The sequence below is a fragment of the Ranitomeya variabilis genome, chromosome 1 (assembly GCF_051348905.1).
Source record: "Ranitomeya variabilis isolate aRanVar5 chromosome 1, aRanVar5.hap1, whole genome shotgun sequence".
NCBI lineage: Eukaryota > Metazoa > Chordata > Amphibia > Anura > Dendrobatidae > Ranitomeya > Ranitomeya variabilis.
Window position 1 is genome coordinate 746,250,697 of NC_135232.1, and position 12,577 is coordinate 746,263,273.

The following is a 12,577-nucleotide window of genomic DNA, read 5'->3' on the forward strand; positions in this document are numbered from 1 at the left end:
ATGGTCAGCTGTGTCCAAAACTGAGGTTTATTTTTAGCCAACGGTTCCTCAAAGGAATAGGACTCTGCAAAGGCTGCAAGGGGAAACCACAACGTCTGGCAAATTCTAAGTCCATTAAGTTTAGAGCGGCGCCTGAATCCACAAATGCCATGACAGAAAATGACGATAATGAGCAGATCAGGGTCACAGATAACAGAAATTTAGGTTGTACAGTACTGATGGTAACAGAACTAGCGATTCTCTTGGTACGCTTAGGGCAATCAGAAATAACATGAGCAGAATCGCCGCAGTAAAAACACAACCTATTCTGACGTCTGAATCCTTGTCGTTCAGCTCTAGACACAATCCTATCACACTGCATAGGCTCAGGACTCCGCTCGGAAGACAATGCCATAGTGTGCACAACTCTGCGCTCGCGCAAGCGCTGATCAATCTGAATGGCCAGAGACATAGAATCACTCAGACCAGCAGGCGTGGGGAACCCCACCATAACATCTTTAACGGATTCAGAAAGACCCTTTCTGAAGATTGCCGCCAAGGCATCCTCATTCCATTTAGTCAGTACAGACCATTTTCTAAACTTCTGGCAATATGATTCTGCCGCTTCTTGACCCTGAGACAGGGCCAACAAGGTCTTCTCAGCATGATCCACTGAATTAGGTTTGTCATACAATAACCCAAGCGCCTGGAAAAAGGTGTCTACATTAAGCAACGCCGGATTCCCAGGTTCCAGAGCAAATGCCCAATCCTGGGGGTCACCACGCAGCAGAGATATAACAATTTTAACCTGCTGGATGGGATCACCAGAGGAACGGGGTTTCAGAGAAAAAAACAGTTTACAGTTATTTTTAACCCCTTCCTGACATCCGACGTACTATCCCGTCGAGGTGGGGTGGGCCCCCATGACCGCCGACGGGATAGTACGTCATAGCCGATCGGCCGCGCTCACGGGGGGAGCGCGGCCGATCGCGGCCGGGTGTCGGCTGCATATCGCAGCTGACATCCGGCACTATGTGCCAGGAGCGGTCACGGACCGCTCCCGGCACATTAACCCCCGGCACACCGCGATCAAACATGATCGCGATGTGCCGGCGGTGCAGGGAAGCATCGCGCAGGGAGGGGGCTCCCTGCGGGCTTCCCTGAGCCCCCCGCAGCAACGCGATGTGATCGCGTTGCTGCGAGGGTCTTACCTCCCTCCCTGCCTGCTCCAGACCCGGATCCAAGATGGCCGCGGATCCGGGTCCTGCAGGGAGGGAGGTGGCTTCACAGACGCCTGCTCAGAGCAGGCACTGTGAAGCAGCCTGCACCTCTCGCAGATCGGTGATCTGTCAGAGTGCTATGCAAACTGACAGATCACCGATCTGTATTGTCCCCCCCTGGGGCAAAGTAAAAAAGTAAAAAAAAAAATTTCCAAATGTGTAAAAAAAAATTAAAAAAAATATTCCAAAATAATGAAAAAAAAAAAAAATATATTATTCCCATAAATACATTTCTTTATCTAAATAAAAAAAAAAAACAATAAAAGTACACATGTTTAGTATCGCCGCGTCCGTAACGACCCCACCTATAAAACTGCCCCACTAGTTAACCCCTTCAGTAAACACCGTAAGAAAAAAAAAAAAAAAACGAGGCAAAAAACAACGCTTTATTACCATACCGCCGAACAAAAAGTGGAATAACACGCGATCAAAAAGACATATATAAATAACCATGGTACCACTGAAAACGTCATCTTGTCCTGCAAAAAACAAGCCGCCACACAGCATCATCAGCAAAAAAATAAAAAAGTTATAGTCCTGAGAATAAAGCGATACCAAAATAATTATTTTTTCTATAAAATAGTTTTTATCGTATAAAAGCGCCAAAACATAAAAAAATGATATAAATGAGATATCGCTGTAATCGTACTGACCCGAAGAATAAAACTGCTTTATCAATTTTACCAAACGCGGAACGGTATAAACGCCTCTCCCAAAAGAAATTCAGGAATTGCTGGTTTTTGGTCATTCTGCCTCACAAAAATCGGAATAAAAAGCGATCAAAAACGGTCACGTGTCCGAAAATGTTACAAATAAAAACGTCAACTCGTCCCGCAAAAAACAAGACCTCACATGACTCTGTGGAGCAAAATGTGGAAAAATTATAGCTCTCAAAATGTGGAGACGCAAAAACTTTTTTGCTATAAAAAGCGTCGCTGGTTTCACACTTGCGTTTTTGTCTGCAGCGTTTTTTGCACAAAAAAACGCATGCGTTTTTTCCCTATATTTAACATTGAAAACGCATGCGGTTTTTTTTGTACACGTTTGGTCGCGTTTTCCAACGCATGCGGTTTTTTTCTGCATGCGTTAATTTTCAGAAATACAACCTGCAGTATTTTCTTGCGTTTTTAAGCACATGCGTTTGTTTGCGTTAAAAACGCATGCATTTTTATCGAAAAAAAAACAGAAAACACACTGAAAAGCCACCCACCACCATCATTGTGATAAAGGGATCCAAACCCTAACCCTAACTCTACCCCTAACCTCACCCCTAACCGTTTAATGAACATTTTCTGACAGTCATAGTGCCACGTATTTCAGTGCCACGTATTTCAGTGCCACGTATTTCAGTGCCACGTATTTCAGTGCCACGTATTTCAGTGCCATGTATTTCAGTGCCATGTATTTCAGGGCAACGTATCACATATTTCAGTGCCACGTGTTTCAGTGCCACGTATTTCAGTGCCACGTATCACGTATTTCAGTGCCACATATTTTAGTACCACGTATTTCAGTTGCACGTGTTTCAGTGCCACGTATTTCAGTGCCACGTATTTCAGTGCCACGTATTTCAGTGCCATGTATCACGTATTTCAGTGCCACGTGTTTCAGTGCCACGTATTTAAGTGCCACGTATCACATATTTCAGTGCCACGTATTTCAGTGCCACGTATTTCAGTGCCACGTATTTCAGTGCCACGTATTTCAGTGCCACATATTTAAGTGCCACGTATCACATATTTCAGTGCCACGTATTTCAGTGCCACGTATTTAAGTGCCACGTATCACATATTTCAGTGCCACGTATTTCAGTGCCACGTATCACGTATTTCAGTGCCACGTGTTTCAGTGCCACGTATTTAAGTGCCACGTATCACATATTTCAGTGCCACGTATTTAAGTGCCACGTATTTAAGTGCCACGTATTTCAGTGCCACGTATTTCAGTGCCACGTATTTCAGTGCCACGAATTTAAGTGCCACGTATTTAAGTGCCACGTATTTCAGTGCCACGTATTTCAGTGCCACGTATTTCAGTGCCACGTATTTCAGTGCCACGTATTTCAGTGCCACGTATTTCAGTCACGTTTAGGGTTAGGGGTAGGGGTAGGGTTAGGGCTTGGGTTGGAGGTAAAGTTAGGGTTGGGGCTAAAGTTAGGGTTGGGGCTAAAGTTAAGGTTGGGGCTAAAGTTAGGGTTAGGGTTTGGATTACATTTACGTTTGGATTAGGGTTGGGATTAGAATTATGGGTGTGTCAGGGCTAGGGGTGTGGTTAGGGTTACCGTTGGGATTAGGGTTAGGGGTGTGTTTGGGTTAGGGTTTCAGGTAGAATTGGGGAGTTTCCACTGTCCAGGCACATCAGGGGCTCTCCAAGCGCGACATGGCGTCCAATCTCAATTCCAGCCAATTCTGCGTTGAAAAAGTAAAACAGTGCTCCTTCCCTTCCGAGCTCTCCCGTGCGCCCAAAAAGGGGTTTACCCCAACATATGTGTTATCAGCGTACTCGGGACAAATTGAACAACAACTTCTGGGGTCCAAGCTCTCTTGTTATCCTTAGGAAAATAAAAATTTGGGGGGCTAAAAATCATTTTTGTGGGAAAAAAAAGATGTTTTATTTTCACGGCTCTGCGTTATAAACTGTAGTGAAACACTTGGGGGTTCAAAGTTCTCACAACACATCTAGATAAGTTCCTTGGGAGGTCTAGTTTCCAATATGGGGTCACTTGTGGGGGGTTTGTACTGTTTGGGTACATCAGGGGCTCTGCAAATGCAACGTGACGCCTGCAGACCAATCCATTTAAGGCTGCATTCCAAATGGTGCTCCTTCCCTTCCGAGCTCTGTCATGCACCCAAACAGTGGTTCCCCCCCACATATGGGGTATCAGCGTACTCAGGACAAATTGGACAACAACTTTTGGGGTCCAATTTATCCTGTTACCCTTGTGAAAATACAAAACTGGGGGCTAAAAAATCATTTTTGTGAAAAAAAAAAAGAATTTTTATTTTCACGGATTTGCGCTATAAACTTTAGTGAAACACTTGGGGGTTCAAAGTTCTCAAAACACATCTAGATAAGTTCCTTGGGAGGTCTAGTTTCCAATATGGGGTCACTTGTGGGGGGTTTGTACTGTTTGGGTACATCAGGGGCTCTGCAAATGCAACGTGACGGCTGCTGACCAATCCATTTAAGTCTGCATTCCAAATGGCGCTCCTTCCCTTCCGAGCTCTGTCATGCGCACAAACAGTGGTTCCCCCCCACATATGGGGTATCAGCGTACTCAGGACAAATTGGAAAACAAATTTTGGGGTCCAATTTATTCTGTTACCCTTGTAAAAATACAAAGCTGGGGGCTAAAAAATCATTTTTGAGAAAAAAAAAAAAAAATTATTTTCACGGCTCTGCGTTATAATCTGTAGTGAAACACTTGGGGGTTCAAAGCTCTCAAAACACATCTAGATAAGTTCCTTAGGGGGTCTACTTTCCAAAATGGTGTCACTTGTAGGGAGTTTCAATGTTTAGGCACATCAGGGGCTCTCCAAACGCAACATGGCGTCCCATCTCAATTCCAGTCAATTTTGCATTGAAAAGTCAAATGGCGCTCCTTCCCTTCCAAGCTCTGCCATGCGCCAAAACAATGGTTTACACCCACATATGGGGTATCAGCGTACTCAGGACAAATTGCACAACATTTTTTGGGGTCCAATTTCTTCTCTTACCCTTGGGAAAATAAAAAATTGGGGGCGAAAAGATCATTTGTGTGAAAAAATATGATTTTTTATTTTTACGGCTCTGCATTATAAACTTCTGTGAAGCACTTGGTGGGTCAAAGTGCTCACCACACATCTAGATAAGTTCCTTAGGGGGTCTACTTTCCAAAATGGTGTCACTTGTAGGGAGTTTCAATGTTTAGGCACATCAGGGGCTCTCCAAACGCAACATGGCGTCCCATCTCAATTCCAGTCAATTTTGCATTGAAAAGTCAAATGGCGCTCCTTCCCTTCCAAGCTCTGCCATGCGCCCAAACAATGGTTTACACCCACATATGGGGTATCAGCGTACTCAGGACAAATTGCACAACATTTTTTGGGGTCCAATTTCTTCTCTTACCCTTGGGAAAATAAAAAATTGGGGGCGAAAAGATCATTTGTGTGAAAAAATATGATTTTTTATTTTTACGGCTCTGCATTATAAACTTCTGTGAAGCACTTGGTGGGTCAAAGTGCTCACCACACATCTAGATAAGTTCCTTAGGGGGTCTACTTTCCAAAATGGTGTCACTTGTAGGGAGTTTCAATGTTTAGGCACATCAGGGGCTCTCCAAACGCAACATGGCGTCCCATCTCAATTCCAGTCAATTTTGCATTGAAAAGTCAAATGGCGCTCCTTCCCTTCCAAGCTCTGCCATGCGCCCAAACAATGGTTTACACCCACATATGGGGTATCAGCGTACTCAGGACAAATTGCACAACATTTTTTGCGGTCCAATTTCTTCTCTTACCCTTGGGAAAATAAAAAATTGGGGGCGAAAAGATCATTTTTGTGAAAAAATATGATTTTTTATTTTTACGGCTCTGCATTATAAACTTCTGTGAAGCACTTGGTGGGTCAAAGTGCTCACCACACATCTAGATAAGTTCCTTAGGGGGTCTACTTTCCAAAATGGTGTCACTTGTAGGGAGTTTCAATGTTTAGGCACATCAGGGGCTCTCCAAACGCAACATGGCGTCCCATCTCAATTCCAGTCAATTTTGCATTGAAAAGTCAAATGGCGCTCCTTCCCTTCCAAGCTCTGCCATGCGCCCAAACAATGGTTTACCCCCACATATGGGGTATCAGCGTACTCAGGACAAATTATACAACAACTTTGGGGGTCCATTTTCTCCTGTTACCCTTGGTAAAATAAAACAAATTGGAGCTGAAATAAATTTTGTGTGAAAAAAAGTTAAATGTTCATTTTTATTTAAACATTCCAAAAATTCCTGTGAAACACCTGAAGGGTTAATAAACTTCTTGAATGTGGTTTTGAGCACCTTGAGGGGTGCAGTTTTTAGAATGGTGTCACACTTGAGTATTTTCTATCATATAGACCCCTCAAAATGACTTCAAATGAGATGTGGTCCCTAAAAAAAAATGGTGTTGTAAAAATGAGAAATTGCTGGTCAACTTTTAACCCTTATAACTCCGTCACAAAAAAAAATTTTGGTTCCAAAATTGTACTGATGTAAAGTAGACATGTGGGAAATGTTACTTATTAAGTATTTTGCGTGACATATGTCTGTGATTTAAGGGCATAAAAATTCAAAGTTGGAAAATTGCAAAATTTTCATAATTTTCGCCAAATTTCCATTTTTTTCACAAATAAACGCAAGTTATATCGAATAAATTTTACCACTAACATGAAGTACAATATGTCACGAGAAAACAATGTCAGAATCGCCAAGATCCGTCAAAGCGTTCCAGAGTTATAGCCTCATAAAGGGACAGTGGTCAGAATTGTAAAAATTGGCCCGGTCATTAACGTGCAAACCACCCTTGGGGGTGAAGGGGTTAAAGCTCAGAAATTTGGACCTATCCCAAAAAAACAAATCAGGAGTTGGAATTCTAGGCTCTAAAACCGGAGTCTGAACGATATAATCGGAAATACCCTGTACTCTAGCAGCAAGTTGATCCACACGAGAAGCCAATCCCTGAACATCCATAGGAGCGCCGAACTCCTGAGCCACCCAGAGGTAAAGAGGGAAGAAAAAAAAACACAACAGACTACAGAAAAAAAATGGCTCAGCACTTTCCTTCCCTTCTTCTGAGATGCGGTTAACTAATTGTTGGCCAGTTGTACTGTTATGATCTGGTGGCCTAAGAGCAGCATGAGACGTACTCTGGAGAAGGTGGTACCTGTACTGACCGCAGACCCTGAACTTAACACCGCAACTAGAAGTAGCCGTGGAATGTACCTAGCGCTCCCTAGACATCTCGACACAGCCGGAGGACTAATTACCCCTAGAGATAGAAAAGGGAAAACTATCTTGCCTCAGAGAAAATCCCCAAAGGATAGACAGCCCCCCACAAATATTGACTGTGAGAGGAGAGGGAAAAAACATACACAGACTGAAATCAGAATTTAGCAAAGGAGGCCACTTCTAGCTAAATAGAAAGGATAGGACAGAGTACTATGCGGTCAGTATTAAAACACTAGAAAATATCCACCACAGAAAATACAAAATCTCCACAGCTAACTAAAAATATGGAGGGTATATCTGCATCTCCAGAGATACCAGCATGGCTAAACAAATCCTTATACAGACCAAGCTGGACAAGACAAAAACATGGAAAAGAACTGAACAATAAGGCCACAGCATGTGGACAGCAAAAATCAAGGCCAGAACTTATCTTTGTTGAAATGAACTGCAAAGCAGGAGAGACAGGCAGGGATGTGAATCCTCCAGGAACAATGGACAACTGGCACTGACTAAAGGGTCAAGCAAGACTAAATAGCCCAGTCAGAATTGCAAAAAGTGAACACACCTGATAAATGCTGCGATTCAGACAGCAGCGCTACCACTTACAACCACCGGAGGGAGCCCAAGAGCAGAATTCACAACAAATAGGGTCTTATCAAACGTTACACGGAGTTGCCCACTAAGAGAACTACTCACCTGGTGAGAGTGAAGGAAGGACATATATTAATGGCGGCTGCTGCAGATCCACAAGTCAGTGCAAGACCTGATTGAAGCATACACTTAGGAAGGAAAAATGGATCATCCCTGCGCTGCCGCAAGAAGAATTCCAAAAATTGTAGAGGTTTCAACGTGGTTCATTCTACGCGTTTCAGCTGACCCCTTCATACCACAAATATTGTACTATACAGCACTAATAACTACACTGTGACGAACCATACACCTGTGTGCCCAAGACACAGTGCTGATAACTACACTGTGATGAGCTGTATACTCATGTGTCCAAGACACAGCCGTGATAGCTAAACTGTGCTGAGATGTACCTGTGTGTCCATGACACTGCTCGGATAGCTACACTGTGAGCAGCCATACACCTGTGTGTCCATGACACTGCTCGGATAGCTACACTGTGAGCAGCCATACACCTGTGTGTCCATGACACTGCTCGGATAGCTACACTGTGAGCAGCCATACACCTGTGTGTCCATGACACTGCTCGGATAGCTACACTGTGAGCAGCCATACACCTGTGTGTCCATGACACTGCTCGGATAGCTACACTGTGAGCAGCCATACACCTGTGTGTCCATGACACTGCTCGGATAGCTACACTGTGAGCAGCCATACACCTGTGTGTCCATGACACAGCACTGAAAGCTACACTGTGACGAGCCGTATACCTGTGTACACATTCATGTCCAGGACATTCAGTCTATGTCCACACAGGATTGATACTCTCCAGATTTCCCACAACCACAGAATCCACACCAGATCACACGAGTTACTGTGGATTTAGCTCCAGATTTGCTGCAAAGAGGGAAATATGCAGTGAAAATCCGCAGAGTAATAACCGCTCTGTTGTCCTTCCACTTTCTGCAGTGCAGTCGCTCGGTCCCGGTTCCCATTACAATGACAGCAAGCCGAGATTGTGAAATCAGTAAGGAACTAATGCAGAAAGTAAATAGCAAATTGGTAAAATTTACATTATGCAACGAATGAGGAGCATTTGCTGAAACAGGAACGCTCTTCTGTGCAGGGAATGTGCAGACCACAGACTGCGGCCACACGGGGCATCTGTTACCATGGAGCCACATAAGTCTGTATGGGGGCTGTGTACATAAAACAGTAGGAGATATATAACCAAGACATTTTTGGCAAATTTGTTTCATTTTTTTTTGTTCTGGATTTGTAAAATGTAAGTGATGGTGCACACGGCCTTAGTGTTAGGCAGAAATGGGGTCTCGGATTCCTTACACTGCGTCGTTCTCCTCTTATTCCTGGCTCACAGTGTCTGCACTCTCACACCAGTCATCTGCTCTATGCAGTGGAGCCCACCCAGCAGTTGGATCTCTAGCAGCAGGGGGTCCTGACTCCCACCCTGTGCATCTCCCACTCTGAGTAGGGTTAGTAATGGTTTGATGCTTCGTTCGCGCTCTGCACACTCATCCATTGCTGATGGTTCAGGCCAGGGGCGTAACTACAACAGGTGCAGGGGTTGCAATCGCACCTGGGCCCTGGAGTCTAGGGGGCCCTAAAAGTCCCTTTGGCCTATAGAAAAAGACTATTGCTATTAAAGACTTAAAATAGTTAGGGGCCCTGTTGGAGCTTTCGCATCGGGGCCCATGAGTTTTAAGTTACGCCACTGGTTCAGACGTACTTGTTAATCCCATAGACATCGGATGGTGTCCCATGACAGTTGCCCGACCATCGCTCCATTAACATGCTTTAATAGCAGAGGGGTGAGGACCCCATTTCTGGTGCTCAGTGGGGACCCAACAGTGAGGTCCCCTCTGTTCATACATTTATTGCTGCAATGCTTTCTAACTCTTCTATTGTCGCTATAACTTCATATTTAGAACTTTAAAAGCGTAAAAGATGGATGATCAATGAAGACGAATGAGCAGAAAATGTTTCCCAAGATTTGAGTTAATTTTGGGCAGATCTCAAGTGATGTTATTTTTTTTGGGGGGGTGTACTTCACCCCTGCAATGTGATTGGTTGGTAAACAGAGGCCTGACGCTCTCACGCCCCTTTTTGCTACCAATAAGTTATGACCTCCCGAAGTTACATCATCTATTTATCGTGGATGGGGATTTTTGCTGCATTTCTCCAGCTTTGCCATTTTGGGGGGGCATCGAAGACCCTATTAAGACCAGAAAATATTAGAGGCAGTAAACAAATAAAATGCAAATAAATGGCGTCTACCTTTCCCTGCCGCCCTCTGTGATCTCCCATATTTCCGGTGGGTGGTCTTCCAGACACATCAGATATTGGCTGCTCAGCTTATATCACTACTGTACTATTATAAGCTGCCAAAATAAACATTTCAAGGTTTGGAAAATTGCTACAATTCTATTTCACCCTTCTTTTTGGGAAAACTGGTGAACAATCAATTTTGTCATTACTATCAATCTCATCCAGTGTTTCCAGGATCATGAGCGGCACATTGATATATATTGACATCGGGAAACCTTAGAAGACCACCCCTAAGGGTGTAAAGGAGACCACATCGGTTGTCACCCAGCATTTTCCAGATGCACAGAACCATAGAGGTAAAAGTCGTGTTCACTGTTCAGTTTTACTGAAAACTGATTGTAAAGTTGTAACCTTGTCAGAGACACTCTGCAAGGCATGCTGAAATCTGTAGTTCCCCCACTAGTCTTCTCCATAATGAAACACTTACCAGATATTGTTTCTTGGTAGCCCTTGGTGAAGAACTGCATGGCGGTGGCTGCCCTCCATGGGGTTTTGAGTAGTCCTTGCCTTCCAGGGTCTTCTCCAAGTGACCTCAGGATGGTACTGTAAGCGGCTGCCAGGGAAGGAAGGTTTATTTCATTGTCCTCCTCGCTGCGGGTTCTTTCTTCTCTCCAGCTCTCCAGGGGTGGGGTGCTCACCTCCGACCTGTCCCGATCTACCCGACTCATTGCCATGGAAGACTCTTTCTTATCTTCTTGTAGAAATCCATTGCAGTTGATGGGTTTCTTCTCTGGTAAAGACCTTGACTTGACTGGATCCATGTCCAGGGTGAACCAAGATGGAAGAAGAATCTATGTTCCTCTACGAAGACTTCCTGCAAGTGTCAACTTTAGCAAAGTTCAGAAAGTTCATAGCCAGATGGGAACCAGCAAGAAATGGGATGAGGTAGTCGCTTGCTCAGTGCCAAAGCAGGTCTGTCATCAAATTCCTCAACGATCAGGCGGTTGGCAAGAAAACCCTACAATATAAGATGTGGGACGCGTCACGTGCAATCTACTGGTCAGAAAACCTTACCCTGATCTGACATCTCAGGAACGGATCTGGAGTTGAGCTTTGGATGTTGAGTGCTGTCAGGCAGAAGCGGGAACGGGCAGCGAATCAATGGGAGCGTGAAGACCTCAGAAGTCGGAATATGCTCACTCAGGCAAGGGCTTTGGGGCTTCTAGTCCAACGTCAGCGTTCCAGGTCTCTGACTCTAGTAGCCAATTAACTTCCAAGTCTTGAGATGCAGAATAGACGGGCGACCTCGGGTCACTCTTCGGTAGACTATGGTGCACACGTGGTTGGCACAGCAGGCTCGGCGGTCCCTGCCACACGCACTCTGGGCACTATTGCACAAGTCACTGAGCTTTGCTCTCCTCTCACATCTCGGCAGGTTGCTGCTCCTTTATGTGGCTTAATGGACAGCCCATTCTTTCACATAACCCTTATTGGCTGCTGCTCGCTGTGCGTCACTGACATCTTGTAAGAGGATCAGGGAGGAGAATGAGGAGGGAGCTGCAGGATGGGGGAGATAGTGCCCGGAGCACAGGAAACAATGATGGACGGAGATGATGTGGGGTGGTGGTGCTACCCAGATCTGTCCCTTTAAATAGGATGAACAGCAAGTTCTGAAAGTTCAGGGATTTTCCATGGTGCCGTGTCCCATCCTAGGAAATCTCGAGGTAGCAAGACTGCAATTTCCCCTTAATGCGGCTCATTGGAGGTGCGAGATTGGGGGATTATCAGGATTTAACTGCAGTTTGATACAGTAAACTTCACACTACTACTAATTAAAGGGGTTGTCCACCTTTTAGGAACATGTTTTATTTCTTCTTAATGGCAGATATTTGGGATTAAAAATAATTTTTGAAATTGTGCTTTATTAAAAACTTTGCACCATTTTAGCTTTTACAGGCTCTTTGTTTCCTGCCACATTCTACTTTCATGTTTTCAATTAGTCTGAGAAGAGCTTAGAATAAGGCTGCTTTCACACATCAGTTTTTTGCTGTCAGGCACAATCCGGCGAATTTTATAAAAAAACGGATCCTGCAAAAATTGCCGCCGGATCCATTTTTTTCTCATAGACTTGTATTAGCGACGGATTACGATGGATGGCCTCATGTTTCATTTCTTTTTTGCCAGATCCGTCGAAAATTGTTTTTCCGGCGGCCGGAGAAAACGGACATAGTAACTTTTGTGTCTGTCGAAAAAACGGACAGCGACGGATCCATCACCGTCCGTCGTTTGCTAGAATGGAACCCTATGGTACCGGATCCATCAAATGATGGAATCCGGCGACGGATTCCGTTTTTTTTTAACTGAGCATGCTCCGATTTTTTTAGGATCCAATTAGCTGGATCAGCTAGTCGGATCAGTCGAAAAAACAGATCTGTCCCATCAGTTTTT

General features: G+C 44.5%; 1 protein-coding gene across 1 annotated transcript in view; it reads right to left on the bottom strand.

Moving 5' to 3' along the window:
* The window catches only part of GCH1 (GTP cyclohydrolase 1), a 60,821-nt gene extending 49,262 nt beyond the window's left edge, over positions 1-11,559 (bottom strand). The window contains exon 1 of the mRNA XM_077269901.1: positions 10,617-11,559. Within this exon, the coding sequence (XP_077126016.1) occupies positions 10,617-10,950 (334 nt within the window). The 5' untranslated portion in view covers positions 10,951-11,559. The remainder of the gene's footprint in view (positions 1-10,616) is intronic.
* Between the last annotated feature and the right edge of the window lie 1,018 nt (positions 11,560-12,577).